A 16,087-nucleotide genomic window follows, 5' to 3' on the forward strand; every position below is an offset into this window, starting at 1 on the left:
ATAAAATTTATTTATTTATTCATCTTTTTTTCATTTATTTTGCAACTGAATTTTAGGATTTTCTATGCAAAACATCTAGACGATTAAAGATTAGAAGATAAAAGATCAGCTACATAATTTATCTGAAATGTATGAAAATAAAACATTTTGAGGAATTTCAAAGTAAAAAAATTTACTATCTCCTCGGACTGCGCTATTTAAATTCCACCCTGCGCTGCTGTTTCACTGCATAGCCGTGTCTCCTCGATATAGCGGCGCAGAGGCGAAACAGGTTTACATTGCGTCTATGGAAGCTTTCATTCTTTTCCTTACAGATTCTTTGGCTAGAGTGGATTCTGATTATGATTTTTTTGAGCGAAAAGGAAAAGGAGAAAGCAGAAAGTTTTGCGGGGCGAGGGATTTGTACCAGCGTGCTGCGATGACGGCTGTAGCGGAGTCTGATTTGAGTGAATTTTGAGCAGCCGCCTTGTGAAAAAAAAAAGGCGAACGAGGGGCGTTTTGCCCTGCTGCCGGTTGCCGAGACAAGAGGACTTGGGTTGCGTTTTTCTTTGCTCTAGAGAATTCTTTTTCTGCGGGATGTTTAAAAGTTTGTGCGAGATGTATGGAGAACTGTATGCGAGCTGCAAAGAGAATTTTTACTGAGAGCTGATTGAGACGTATAGAGAAAAATCTACCAAGAAAATTTAGCACAGATTCTCTCTCTTCACCTGAATCGCCGGTTAATCTCCAAGAGCCTTTTCCGAAACATTCAGCATAAATGTTGCCACGAGGCTTCGATGATGCACGTGATTGTGCTAAAAAAAAACTGGTGTATATTCAGCTACCTGTTATTGAATTGAAAAATATCCTTCTGAATTGGACTATTGGTTCCCACCTAATGGACAGTTAAAGCGATGCCTGGCTGTTTGAAGAATTATTAGACTGTAATTTCCAAGAAAATAGGGCTTGGCTTATTTCCATGTGGATTGGACACTAAGGATCCTGTTAATCAAGAAAAACTGTTTTCCATCTGTGAGTGAAATTTTAAGTATATTTTCTCTGTCTCTCTTTCTTAGTTTTCCCGAATGCAGAACAGTTAATAGTGATTTATCTACCAGTACATTGTTATTGCTTATATAAATTAAATATTACAGTTAAAAAATTGAGAAGTTATATATAATTTCAAGTGAATGCCAGTTTTGGGAAGATTAAAATTTGTTTCACCTACTGAAGTTTGTGAGCTAGAAAAACGTCACTTTCTAATTAATAAGAACCTGTTATTTGGAGGATTAAATTTTGTTACACCTAATTAATTTGAAAAAAAAAACAATGTTAATCTTAATTAATGTAAGCTGTAATTTGGTGTAGTATTATGTGTTATTTTGAATTAAAAAAATATTTGGTAGGATACTGATCAGTTATCCATTATTTAATTATATAAAATAGTCAAGAATTTAATAAATGTGTGTTTAAAATTTAATGGCATTTGTGTATTTATGCTGCGTATAATTTACTGTGGTCTGTCATGTCCCTCCATTTGTTTGAGCCGGGAGGCTTTTAAGAAACATGGAGTTTAATTGAATTGGGAGTTATTGATTTTCCCTTTACATAGGTTACTCACAACGCAAACCTAAAAAGTTAAATTGTACTATACCACTATACGATTTATTGATAGATATGATATACGATTGATTGATAGATTTACTATACGAATATTTTTAAGAATGTCGAAATGATATATGAATATTATGAAATAGATTTTGAATGTTTTGAATTATTTGATATTTGATTTCTTTTTTTTTTTTTTGTTAATTTTGTCCGGCACATTGCAGCAAAGATTAAAGGTATTTAAACACCAATTAAAATTTTTCTATATAACAACACTTTTAAGCAAAGACTAAGGTTTCAGTTTCGCGCTCATGAATCAGGTGACTGATTGGAGGTCGGGGGGGGATATCTCAGCCAATCAGGAGAAGACAACGATAATTGTTTTAAAGATAGTAGCAGATATACATGGCTGCCTGCGTGTTCGTAATGTTCCTGAGCGGTAAGTAAACTGTCGTAGTTACTGTTTGAAATATTGTTATTCATTTTATAATTTTATGTATTATTCTTAAGCACTTTACACTATTATATTATATATATTGATCAAGTATTTTAACGTTTAGCCCTTGCTACTAGTAAATGTCAATGCTCATAATATGTATTCTATTCTCTATACTTTGTTAGGATTATGTTAATTTTATTAACAGTTAAATTTTAAGTTCCTTTCCTGTCAAATTCTTAACTTACTACTTCCGGTCAGAACGTAGATTTGGAATCATTCTGAATACTTAAAGAGGAGGAGCGGTATTTAAACCGCGAAGTCTACTTGCAGAGGGAGACACGCATAATTGGCATGCCTTCTTGAATGCATGAGCTTGCATTCGTTTATTTGTAGTATACATTGTCTGTAACAGATTCTTGTATATACTTTTCATGTATCTGTTCATACGTTACTGAGTTTTCCGACCGTTCTAGAATTTCACATTACACATTTTCATCTTGACTGCCTCCCTCACTAATTTACCTACTCCCATATGTCAGATCTATTTGTGACTCCTACAGGGACGATGGTCCCCTTTCCCCTTCTTTTTCTCCTTCATTGCATCTTCCCATTGCGGGAATTCATATGATTGCTTCCATGTGAAGTGCCCTCAGGGCGTTACATCAGCAGAGCTTTCGACAGCCAAGCTTTCTTGGCTAGTAAAGCATAAGCATTCAGCATTAAAGCATGCAGAGTGAGAGAGAATCAGAGTTTCTGATTAGCGCGCGTCTCCCTTGTGTCTACTCTCTCTCTCTCTTTCTCAAAACTGTCATTACGCTCGGCCGTTCTCAGGCCCTTGATAAGCTTCGTAGTCAAATAGAGTTAAGGGGCCAACTCGATTAGAATCTTGATAGCTTCGGCTATATTTCTTTAGTTAATCTTAGTTTTAGTTTATTTCTTAGTCTCTTAAGTTCAAGCCCAAGTGTCAGCTTTTATTGTACACTCCAAGAAGGAGTTTTGTTAAATCTTATTGGAATAATAAAGGGTTAGTTACCCTTCCATCTTCTTGTTTCTTGTCACACGAACTTAAGCGATTATTCGCAAACTAGTTCTTAAGATTCATCACTTTCTACAGTAACTGAGAATTACACTAGTGAGAATCTTACAACTTAATCAAAGAATATGTATTCTATAGATATTCTTTGGTCTAACGGCAAGGTATCTAGCAAGATATCATTGTACTAGAACGAGTATCTAGCAAGTACAAGCACTTTCTGCATTGAATATAGTGCAAAATATTTATTCTAAATCTAGATCTAACAATAGTGTTTGTGATTGTGAATCCAATAAATTAAGCCTTTAATTGACCATTTTATTTATAACCAGTATTTTTTATATAACCAGCAATAATTAATTGAAACAGTGACATCGTATTAATTGCGTATGAAAATTTTATAATTCCAAAATAAGTAATTACATTTGATTAAAAATTTATCGTATAATAATTTTCGCAATGTTTTGTTTTCCTGACTAGGTGCAACTTCGTTATTCCATATATTTTAGTATATTAATATCAACAGGGCAAAAGTGAAAAACTACCTAAAATATTTTTCTGGTAATACGTTAAAACCCAATTATGCCTAGCGCTCCATTAATGGAACGGTAGTTGTGAACAAAAAGAAAATTGCACTTTATTCCCAAAAATATCATTTCATTAATATTTTATAAATTACAAGTTTTATTATACTCTGCAATATCTTATACAGTAACTGAAGATAATATTTCTTATTAGCAAAAAGAAAAGCAATGCTATGACAGAGCTGAAGTGTATTTATAATTTAAGCAAGTAGCAGCTGCAGAATGTTCAGTGTTCCAAGGGACAATTAAAAAAAAATTTTTTTTTTAATATTTAAACATAAAATTTCCAAATCTAACGTGTTACATCATTAGCTACACCTACGCACCTCAGCCCTCTAGCGGCATTTTTTGTACATACTTAGGGGGAAAATACAATTATCTCTTAGTGGAATACAGTCCATAAACAGTGGTCCGTCTCGGACGAAGATAAGTGCCCATTCAAAGTGGCTAAAATAAGACCCCAATCAAAGCGGCAAAACTAAATGCCCATTCAAAGCGGCAAAAATACAATGGATAATTTAACGGAACTAAATCGCCATAGAGGTGTGATAAAATGCAAAATTACAAAACTGGAGACGTTCTTGAATAACTTCAAGGAATCCGAAGGAAGTTCAGTTGAATTAGAAGTGAAATTACAGAAAGTCAAGGAATTAAAAGTTGGCGTGACTCCCCTCTACAACGACTACTGCAGCGTAAATGAAAAGTTAGATATTGATGAAAGCTTAAAAAATATGGAATAGACATAAAAATGCTTAAAATAGCTTAAAAAATATGGCGATATATCCCCTGTGATCACGGGTGTCGATGTAGTTATATCCAATCAAGAATTAGTTTTTGACCAAATTCATCACCACATAATGTAAGAGGTAAGAATTAGATACCTTCTTTCAACGATTAAATTAAATAATGCTTCAAAAGTTAAAGGCGTTAATCATGTTATTTAAACATGATTTTATTGACTAAGTATATAGGCAACGGCAAACTGCCGATGTCATTAATATTTTGAATGTTCTTCCGAATTGCATTTAAACTTAATGTTTTTAATTGAAGGCAGCTCTTTGATTTTCTGGACACTGTTTTAAAAACTGAAGCATTGTTTACAGTGCCATAGAGAGTGATGCAATCCTCCCAGCTGTGAGCGTGAAGATTGGCACCACAATCTATTAGTAACTCTGCCAAATTTAGATTACCATTCCGACAGGCATAAAATAATGCGACATATCCCCCGTGATCACGGGTGTCGATGCAGCTATTCCCTATCAAGAGCATTTTGACCAAATTTTCTTGATTCGAAATTACAGCCATGTGAAGAGGGGATTGTCCATTTGAGTTGGTTATGTTCACATCTGCTCCTTTCTTCCTTAATAGTTCACATACATAAAAAAAATTGGCATCTTTCGTATAGGAAGCACGTTCCACCGCCAACAACAGAGGGGTCGTTCCGCGACTTGAACACTGGTTCACCTAAAAAATAAAACCAGTTTTAGTATTAAATGCTAACTAAAATACTTTAACAAAAACAAAAGTAATAAAAGAGAAAAAACTATGCGATGAATCATAAAGTTTCATATACTTCTCAGCAAGTATGTCCGTTTTGAAGAAATGTTTTAAATCTAAAAAATCTTTACATAAATAAATACAGTACAAAGTCCGTAATCCGGACTCATCGGGACTTCGGCGATTCCGGATTAGGGGGTTTTCCGGATTATAGATCATCAATTTAAATCTGGTAAGATGGCATGCAAAAATTATACAATTAAAAATATGAAATCGTAATTTATGAAATAAAAAACAATTATGATCTAAAGGGTATCACAATTTACAAAAAAAAGCTTAATATTTATTTGTTTACTTTATTAAATATATCTTTCAATGTAAGTTGTTTAAGATGCTTCCACAAAAAATTCAAAAAGTTCCTTTTTCTTGTGTCATATATAGTGGACTTTCCAATGCCATACTTCTCGCATAATTTTGAGACGGATAAGATTTTATCTATTTTTTGCAGCAATTCCACTTTTTGTTTAATGGACATCGAAACATGCTTTCGCTTTGTAGATCCTTTGGCAGCTCCAGAATTGGAAACTCTTTTTGACATAATCGAAAGTTCAAGCTTAATTTTTATAAAATTGTTCTAATTGTCTGCAAAAAATAATAAGCCGGATACAATTAGAAGATTAAAGAGCAGCGCAATCTGCAACATTAACTGAAATGCCTTAGATAATTTTAGCCTAACTTATACCGTCCGTTATCCATTAAACGCGCATGCGTATAAAGTTTGTAGCTTTGAGGTCCGGATTACAGACTTTGTACTGTATCATCAAGTGTCATTTGAAATAGTATTTCGTATAAGTTGGTATAGTTTATTAAATATTTCTATTCCATATGTACACAGGGGGTCTCAGTACCGCGTTTCAGAACTTCTAGGAAGGGTAGGTTGCACTTTAACCAAAGAGCGTCTATTCTTTGCCTCAACGACTCTGAATCATATACCAATGCAGGGTCTGAAATGCTTTTTTGACGCTGTAGAAGTTCCGCAGGAGTTCTTGCAGGGAATCGTCATTTCGCATCAGGACAGAGAGTTAGTAGAATGAATAATTATACAAACGGGAAGTTAGCCAATATGCATTTGGTATATGTGCTACAAACTGTAGTGGGCCAGCGACACAGCGCTTGTACGCGGAACGACAGGCTATGTATGAGGTGTACACCTAGCCATAATTTGTTTGCAAGGCTGTACAGGAGGTTAGCTGAAACAGGTTCCTTTCAAAGAGCTGTCATGAATCGGGCACGATCAGCATAGACTCCGGACATCAAACAGAATGTCCTAAAGCAGGTACAGGGAACTCCACGTGTAAGTACGCAAAGTGTAGTGCACGAATGGAGGTAGGAAAGGTTTCTACCTCCATTACATTCACTACATCTTACTTCCTACCTCCATAAGTGCACGCAGTCGGAGTTTTCCATTCGGGTATCTGGAGGCTTCTAAGAAAAAACAAAATGCATCCCTATCACGTGCAGCTTATACAAGCACATCTCCAATCGGGCGATTATGCAGCTCATATTCCTTAAAATATTCATAGGAAAGAAAACTATCATTCTTTTGAAATTATATTTTTAAGGCAGGCAGAAACAGCCTTTTTTGAAACTCAACAGCAAATGGTATTGAAGAGGTAAAAGAATGTATATATATATTTTTTTAAATTCCAAGCAGATATAAATATTGTAACGGAAATGAATGAGCTACTTAGAGCAAATAATAAATGATTATATTTTGGTAGAACAACTTATGGATGTGAAGCTAGACAAAATGAAATTTAAAAAAAGGTAAAAAAGGTTTCTGAAAAACGTTGCGTACCTCAAGGAAGATTTGGATGGTTTATTTTAGTGAACGCAAAGCGGACTAGAACTATCCGCGAGGGAGGAATTTTTCAGAAAAGCTGTCTCAGATTTCCATTAGGTTTTCGAGGTAGATTTACGTGAGATCCTCTTTTTGCAGAAGAAAATGCGTTCGGAAATTGATACATGTTTTTGTAGAAAATTCGCACTACCTTTGCAACTTGTTAAAGAGCGACCCTTTCCGATTTCTATGAAATGTATAAAATTTTTAAGTTATATTCTTTATCAGTATAGGATCAAATTTTTCCTGTTTTTAATTATTATGCGTAATTACAAAATGAAAGCTCGATTTCAGAACTAGAAATTTTCTGAAACTGCAGTGAATATTAAATATTTATCAAGCATCATCTGTTACAGTTTATGTAGCTGGCCACGAGAAAGCGCAGCGTTTTTTACTTTTAGCTTGTTATATTTTTCTTACCACATTGCGGATTTTTGAGATAGATGTAGCGGCAACCCGAAAAACATGTTGAACGTTCTAATGTAAGCATACAATTATTGTACATAGCTGTAAATAAAGCTTCTGTGTGATAGAAATGAAAAGGAATTCCAAGCGTTCCTGTGGATAATTATCAAGAAAGGTAAGCAAAAATTCACTTATCGATGTTGTTAAATGTAAATAATAAGAATAAGAAAAAAGATCAAAAGTTGCAACATCATCCACCTGATTAAATTTCATTCATACTGCTTTCAAACAAATATATTGATATTTTTTACTCATTAATAATTTATTCATCCGAGTATGTTAAATAGTTCATAAATTACAAGATGAAGTTTCTATGGAGATATTAATAACTGAAACCTAAGTATGAACTTCTGTTACTATATCAATATATATAAGGTATTTTCTCTCTCCTTTCCGTGTGCCTTCTTGGTGTAACGGTAACAAACTTGGCAAGTATTCGAGAAGTCCAGATTCGTGTCCCGGCGAAGGCGTTGCTCATTTTTCACGTCTCCAGCATCGAAGAAAACCTAATGACTCTACAAGTGGCGCCCGAACTAAAAGGTGGTAGACAATAATTCGTCACAACCAGAATTTGAAGACTGAGTTCCCTAATCCTCACTCACAGTTTAAAAGGGAAAGTATATAAGGTATTTTCTCCCTTCTTCCAGCATGCCTTCCTGGTGTAACGGTAACATATGTGGCGCGTATTCGAGAGGTCCAGATTCGAGTCCCAACGAGGCCATTGCTCATTTTTTATGTCTTCTCCTTCAAAAATTAACTTAATGACTTCTACATATTCATTTACTATTAAAATAGCATTCAATATATTCCAGAATTTTCTGCATAACTTTTCTAATTTAATTCCAAATGATCATTGTGTTTCATGACAAACGCACATAGACAGTTCAAATTATAAATGATTTAAGCTAAAAATTTATTTAAAAACATTTAATTAAAAACCTTAAAACGTAGCTACAGTATCTCAGAAAATCCTTCAAAAGAAATACAAAGAAATATGGACTTCAAAGAACCAAACTTTTATCTTCATTTCAAGTTTTCTCCAAACAAAGCATTGGTTTAACTAAGTAAAACAACGGAAGATTATTTGCCGGTTTGCGTGGAGATAGTTTTCGCATGCTTTCATGAAAGACTTTCTAAGGAAAACGGATTCCCTTGGTTGCGTGAGCTACATGGCAAAAATCAATACAGTATTTAAATTCTAGGCTATTTTATCGCTATTTGAAGCGGCGCCTATCGGAAACATCATCATGACAAAAACATCGCAGATGAACACATCTAGAAGGAAAAAACGCAAGGCGAAAACGTCATCTACGTGAGACAAAAAGCAGCAAGAAGCATAGTAGCTTTAAACAGTTTAAAAACGTATCAATTTTAAACATAATAGTAGAAAATATTGTAGTAAAAAGTCATAGTTAAGGAATCAACATCCAAATTTTCGATTATGGGAAAGCACCTACAAATCATCATATAATGATAACATCAGACGCCTAGACGGTATAGTGGCTAGGGAAGCCAACTGAAATACCAAAGGGCCCGGGTTCGAATCAATGGGCGTATGTATTCGTCCCTTCATAGGAGGGGAAGGTGGTCCACCTCTTAGGTGCCTCCATAATAAAGTGACCACCGCTTTTGGCCTTAGTAGTAGGACGGTTTGTGCTATTGGGGAAAAAAATAATGAGAACATACCTGACATTAGTTTTTTAGGTCAGACATAAGCTATAAAAGTTGTAAATGTATATTTGCATAAAGATTTGTGAACTCAAGAGAGAGTAAGGAATATCTTTACCTCTGCGTTTTCTATTTTTGAATTAATCACCATTTTTTTTTTGCTAAAATGCAAGAAGGAAACTTAAGCATTTCGTCAACTGAAAATGGGCAGAAAATTTATGCTACGAAAAGTAGTTAATAGAAGTTTAAACTTATGTAGTTAACTGTTAAAAAAGTCACTATTTAGCTAGTCTCTTCTATCAAGTTGTACTGGAAATTTTTCATTAAAAATATAGTCCTTAAAACGATTAGTACAGGGAAAACGAGTAACTGCACGAAGTATTAGCATATTAAAATTGTTTACATTAATTATCAAATAGAAAAATGATTTTTTTTCACTTTATTAGTCTGATATTCTTTTAGTATTTAGAAATTAGTCACTTCATTAAAAGTGATCTACAAATTTTCCACAGAGACACGTTCTAATCTGCCAAAATGATTAAAAAAAATTTGAGCTTCAGTGTTTATGCAAAAAATTATAAAAACATGCCTTTTTGAATTAATGTATTTAAAGCAGAAAGCTTTAGTTTATGCATGCAATAAAATACTCATATGAAAATGAAAAAGTAATTTTTTTTCCCCTGTGAAGTGGAAACAGAAGAAAATGATTTAGCATGCAATTGGTTTGGTGGGGTAAAGAAATCGTGCAAGCAAGTAATATATTCGTTGATGAAGTTTTATGCATATGTTTTCTTCTTGTTTCCTTTTCTCCCACAATATTTTATACGACGACGTTTCCGCCTTGCATTGTTTTCTGCGTGACGTTTTCATCCGCAATGTTTTCGCCTGTAACTGTTTGAAACCAGGTCAAACTATTATATTCACTATTCGAATTATCGAGCTATTAGTGGTCGAACTATTAATATTCGGAGTACTAATAGCAGTGTTTCCTGTCTGGCCATTAAGGGTATTCCTATCTGGTAATGGATGCCTGAAGAAATAAAATTTCATAAATACTGCGGCAAGACTCAGATAAAGTCACTAAAAATCCAGCAATATAAATGTAAGCAGCGTTGTCAAGGTGATAATGAATTAGTTCAGCATGATCCTTGCATTGTAAGTGACAGCATAATGGTCATATGAGGTCGCTCTCTCAAAGCTAAACCACATTGTACACCTTACATTAAGAAAATCTATATACTGATTACTCAGAATTACTTTAATTAGTTCATATGTTAATTAATTTATTTTACCCAAAACTTGCAAACCATAATTTTTTGCTTTAAAAGCAGAATCTATATTTCAATAATAAAACTGGGGATGCATTCAAGCAAACGAAGAAAATAAACAACTTTTGTTCTGAATACGATGTGATTCTTATAATGTAAACTATAATTTGAGAAAATATATTTATAAATATATTTTACTACATTTATTACTTACATCCGCTCCATAATCTAGAAGCGTAGATATTATTCTGTGTATATAATTCCTACATTTGTGATTCAATGCAGTTAATAGAAGACAACGTTCATTTTGTATGTCAGCACCATTCTCAAGCAAGTATTGGACAACTTCTGGCGAACTTCGAGAGCATGCTATGCGCAGCGGCGTTTCTCCAAACTCGTCAAGTTTATTCAGAATGGACCGGCTCCCGTTTTCAAGAAGTAGCTGTATCATTGCTGCAACAAAATGTATATATGAACTTTAAGCATTCAATAAAATGAAAAAAAAAAAAAATACTATCAATGTTATGCATAATGAGAAACTACACACATTTATATTTAATGACAACATACATAGGTTTAAAAATATTTCTATCCAGAGTATGTCAATGAAGTACTTCAGCATATTATCGTCGCCGTAACGTAAAAAACGCTAATACTACAGCTTGTGAAACAAAAAGAAGTCTAGGACTAATACGATACATGAGGAAGAAACTGAAATCCGCATCATTGGGGGAAATAGCAGTTTGGGAATTCTGAGCCGCATTTATGTCTTATTGCAGCAGGTTAGCATCAGGCCCGCGCCAAGCCTAATCGGCGCCGTCGTGCAAATGTCTAGCGAGCGCCTTTATGTAGTGACGATATTAAAGGGACGGTGCTTATGATTAACATTTAAAATGAAACACTATTAACATAATAATATGAAAAACCACCATTTGTCTAAATATGCAAATATTTTGTGCTTTGTTAAAAACCGCACTCAAACATATTCATTCAACAATTATACATTCATTTATGTTATAAAAGGCCGCCCAACCGGTAATATGGTTAGAGTTTCTGACTGCCGTGCAAAGGCCTCGGGTTCGAATCCCGGAGAAGTTATGGATGTTTGTAAATGTAAAGTGCCTGTGCGGCATGGGGGCACTCTAAATAGGCGAGGCGAAAGTCCTCTTGAAAGGTTGGTGGTAGGGGAAGGAGGGTGGGAGACGCTCGGACCCGTTCCCCCAGGTGCTCTCCATCAAAATTAGGGGCGAAACTGAGCTAAATCGCACTGTCGCCTGTAAAGTGCTCAAAGCTGTTGCCAACTGCAGGCGTGGTGTATCTTGCGCTCCTTGCTACGAGGAACTTCGCGGGCTTCAGCTGACTATAGGCCAGACAAGTGAGCTAATTAGTTAACAACAACATGTTATAAAAAAGTAACACTGCAAGCGAAACGAAATAATATACTAAACGCATTGCATACCAAATATTGCTGACCACTGTTTATTATCTTAAAATTAAAAACAAATTAATATACATATCTAATAAGTTTGCACTGAATAAATTGTTGTTCCCAGCGTAGTAGACAAGGTGCAAACTGTGATTACAACAGGGCACAAAAAATGCTCCAGCGCTGATACCTATCCAAAATTCTTTTCTGCACACTGCTATGTTGTCAACGATACAGCTTAGAGTTTCGACTGGCGATGCTACATTTCCTCCAAAAGTTTGCAAAAACTGCAGTTCCTGCATAAGATCTATACTATTTATATCACTTTGGTTTTTAACAGTTAATGCTTTTTGTACTTTCTGACATAAGTTGAGCTTATCTTGTAAAATATATGTGAACCAAAATACATGATGCCGAAGCATATGTAAGGGTATAGATGGCGCCGCAGACGCGTTCGACAAATTGCTTAGTCCTTATGTTGTTCTACTGTTGCAATCGTAGTAATTTGGGCAACATTTATCTTTTTTGTGATTTTTTTTTGGGGGGGGAGAGGTGATTGCTTGCTGTTATTGTTATTCTACGTAAAAAAAGGTACGTGCAGTTAAGCAATTCAGAAAAGCGGCGATTTGAGCATAATTACTCGATTTTTTTTTCCCATGAACCATTTGTTGATTAAACTAAAAATTATTATCCTTCGAGAAGAAAGGATCGACATATTTACGGAGTACCACTGAATTTAAAATATACCTATTTGAGATTTGGAGTATTTACTTTAATAAACAAAAGAGTACATGCCCTTCTTCAATTATTTGGTATTGATCTAATAATTCCTATATTTTCCAAGCAATGGTTTAAGATATACTCACTTTTTCAGAAGTAAGGTAAATTATTTCAAACAGTGACTTTCCAAATATTTTCAAGAAGTAAAAATATTCAACATATTCTGAAATCAAAAATTAGCCATTTTCCGATTTTTAGCTATACGGAAAACCGAAGGAAAATGTTTCGTTATTTTCATTACGCCTTTAAATTTGATTTATTTACTTTAATAAACAAAAGAGTACATCCCCTTCTTCAATTATTTGGTATTGATCTAATAATTCCTATATTTTCCAAGCAACGGTTTAAGATATACTCACTTTTTCAGAAGTAAGGTAAATTATTTCAAACAGTGACTTTCCAAATATTTTCAAGAAGTGTTTTACGCAATAGTTCTTATAATAGTTATTTTCTGCTTTTATTTTTACTTCCACTTTTTCTGTTTTCGTTTTTCCCTAGATGTCGGAAGGTAAACGGAAAAAGAAACTGTTTGAGTATCAGAATGTAATAAGGAAAAAAAAAAGTGAGAGGAAGACTTAATAAACCAAGAACTATAAAATTATTGAGTTTTTCCAAAATCCGAAGAATACCCAAGCTGGCACTACTAGCACTAGTTATCAATCAACGTCTCAGCTACCATTGAAATTACCAAAAACAACTTAATAATTAGAAAGAGTTTAGAAAGCGTTTTCACCTGAGAATTACCTTTAACTTCAATGCAGCTGGTCAAGAAAACAGAAGAAATACTATTGAAATCTACAATTTCTGCAATAGATAACGCATTTGCTTGTGCATGATGATTCCGGATTATGCCCAAGTTCATTACTGCCACCTCAAGTTTAAGCCTTAATAGAAAATAATCTTGGATGTTAACAAAACTTGGTTTCGAGTTTCAGTTTCCCAAAAGACAAAAATGGACGTAATATTTTTTAGATGTATTCATGTCGAATCTTGCCAGACAACGAAAGAGTTAATCCTATTTCTTAGAACGATTACGAAAGAATAAACCTGTTAATTCGGAATTTCAAATTTTATTAAAAACAGAGACTAAGCATTGGCGTAATGTTATTGAAAGAATTATCTATGCCATTCAGTTTTTAGGCAAACAATATTCAGCCTTCCCGTGGTTCCAGTAACAAATTATTCGAAAGAAATAATAATTTTTTAAAGTGTATGGAAATGATCACTATTTGACCCCATCATGTCTGTATATATTGCTAACTAAAACCATATGCTTCATTACCAAAATAAAATAATTAGCTTATTAGGGAATAATACAAAGCAAATTATTTTAAATAAGGTCAAACAGGCAAAACATTTTTCTACTTTACTTGATTGTACCCCTGATGCGAGCCATCAAGAGCAAATAGTATTAATTTGTATGAAGTATTTTAATTTAGAAAATACAGACATGAGTATTGAAGAAAGGTTTTTAGTATTTTACATCTCGTTTGGAGAACTACTTCATGTAACTTCTCATCACCATGCCCATTGCGGAGCTCATTCATGTGAGCAGGTAAGTACTGCTATTGCAGTAGATAACCTGCATAATCACATAAGTATCAAGGTTTAGTATTTTGTATTTTGTGTTACAACAGATACGACCGGTGGAAGACGAACAACTTTCTTATTAAATGTCGGCTTATTAAAAGACTTTAGAGGAAAATGGTTTAGATATTAGTAATTTTTGCGGCCAAGAATACGACAATGGTTCAAACTTGAGAGCTAGACAGTTTTCAAGTAATTATGCTCAAATCTTTGCTTCGCGTTAAAAAGTTGACCTAAATTTAACATAATATGTAACTACACTTACCTTTTTTTATGTAGAAAAACAATAACAACAAGCAATCACAAGAAAAGATAAATATTGCATAAATTACTACGTTTGCAACAGTAGACACAAAATAAGGATTAAACAATTTGTCGAATGCGTCTACCCTTACATACGCATCAAGTATTTGCACGTTCAAATAAGACAGAAGAGAACAACCAGAGACGAACTCCGGCTCTGGTGCTCTGAACTTTCAGTCGAATAAGACAGTGTGCTAGGCGGAAGGGGCACTCAAGGCTGGCAAACTCGAGGCTGCCCTAACACAGTTAAACGCCCCAACCCCTAAAGGCGATCCAAGAGGCTGCTAACCTATCGGTCCAGTAGACGAGCTAAGACTAAGCTGAGTCGACAGGACTACTCAGCAACTCACATTCCACGTCCCTGTTCTGGAGGGATGGTAAAAATATCTGCTTTCAACAGGGGCCCCAACCCCGGACAGCAGAATGAAGTCACTTAAACACTGTCAGACAGACCGTGCCACAAATCCGGCCTGCTAACACTAAGTCATTGCGTACAGATGTCGGTTTTAGGCGCCCCCCAGGGGAGAAACCAAGGAAGGATATGAATATGCAGTTTTGAGGCCCCAGTCGCACTGGAAACCTCAAGCAGTTTAAAGGCTCGCTGAGTTCGTCAACTCCATCAATGGGGGTGTTACACTCCGGACAACATGTATATCTGACTATATTGCTCCACTACAACCAACGGAACAGAAAATACAGTACCGTACCGTACCGTACATACCTGAAACAGCCATCGCCAGCGATGACTCTAGTCCTGTGGAGACTGATTTTAAACACGTGTGGTCGATACTGCCTAGGTACAGAACCTAATCAGTAGCTTCCCAGGTTTTACCTGAGTCGACCCCCCTGGAGGGGTGTTCAAATAAGACAAGAATTTTCCTGTTCAGACAGGCAGCAATACGAACTGCTTGTTTTAATGATTGCCCGGCGCCTTTTCGAATCGGCGCCGTCGTGCTTCGCACGACCTTCCACCTATTGTCGGCGAGGGCCAGTGAGCTCATAGCCGTCGTAGTGGAGGGACGTGCTTCTTTTATCTCTGTGACAAATGTGATTTTTTCCCGTTTCTTGACGCAATAAATTGTATCTTGTGTGTGAAGTGTTTCTCTGCATCTTGACACGTATTTTATATCAACGTGATTATTATTGTGTGTATGCTAGTTCTTTAAATCAAAAATCTCAAAGTCCAAATTTCCAGTAACCATGCCTAACTTTCATATCAATGCTTTTTACATTTTCCCTTCAAGACATCGTTTTCATCCCAAATCATTTTTCTTTTTCTAATTGGACGAAGCACCTACTGCACAAGGCACAATAGACTTCATAACATAAACTTTCATTTTCTTATGACTATCGTTCAATTTACCACATCTGATCCGCTACCCGGCCCTTCGCTGTGGTGCGCTGATAGTGGTTTCTTCCTTCTGTGGAATGGCATCATCCTGGTCGTTGCCCTGCAGGACAGCTTAGGTCAGGAGCCATCTCGTCGGGTAGAGCTGTCGGCGCGGGCCTGGTTAGCATAATGAAAGCCTATTCTCATTGTATCAAAAAGG

The 16,087-nt window shown here is 35.2% G+C and overlaps 1 protein-coding gene across 1 annotated transcript in view; it reads right to left on the bottom strand.

Annotated features, from left to right (window-relative positions):
• Positions 1–16,087, bottom strand: part of LOC146992830 (uncharacterized) — a 102,918-nt gene continuing 86,831 nt past the window's right edge. The window contains exons 4-5 of the mRNA XM_085808806.1: positions 10,656–10,894; positions 1–5,107 (exon numbers count right to left, since the gene is read on the bottom strand). Of these exons, the coding sequence (XP_085664932.1) occupies positions 4,580–5,107; positions 10,656–10,894 (767 nt within the window). The 3' untranslated portion in view covers positions 1–4,579. The remainder of the gene's footprint in view (positions 5,108–10,655; positions 10,895–16,087) is intronic.

This window comes from Stegodyphus dumicola, chromosome X2, assembly GCF_044657685.1.
Source record: "Stegodyphus dumicola isolate Sdum_Otavi_A_Nest chromosome X2, ASM4465768v1".
Taxonomy (NCBI): Eukaryota; Metazoa; Arthropoda; class Arachnida; order Araneae; family Eresidae; genus Stegodyphus; species Stegodyphus dumicola.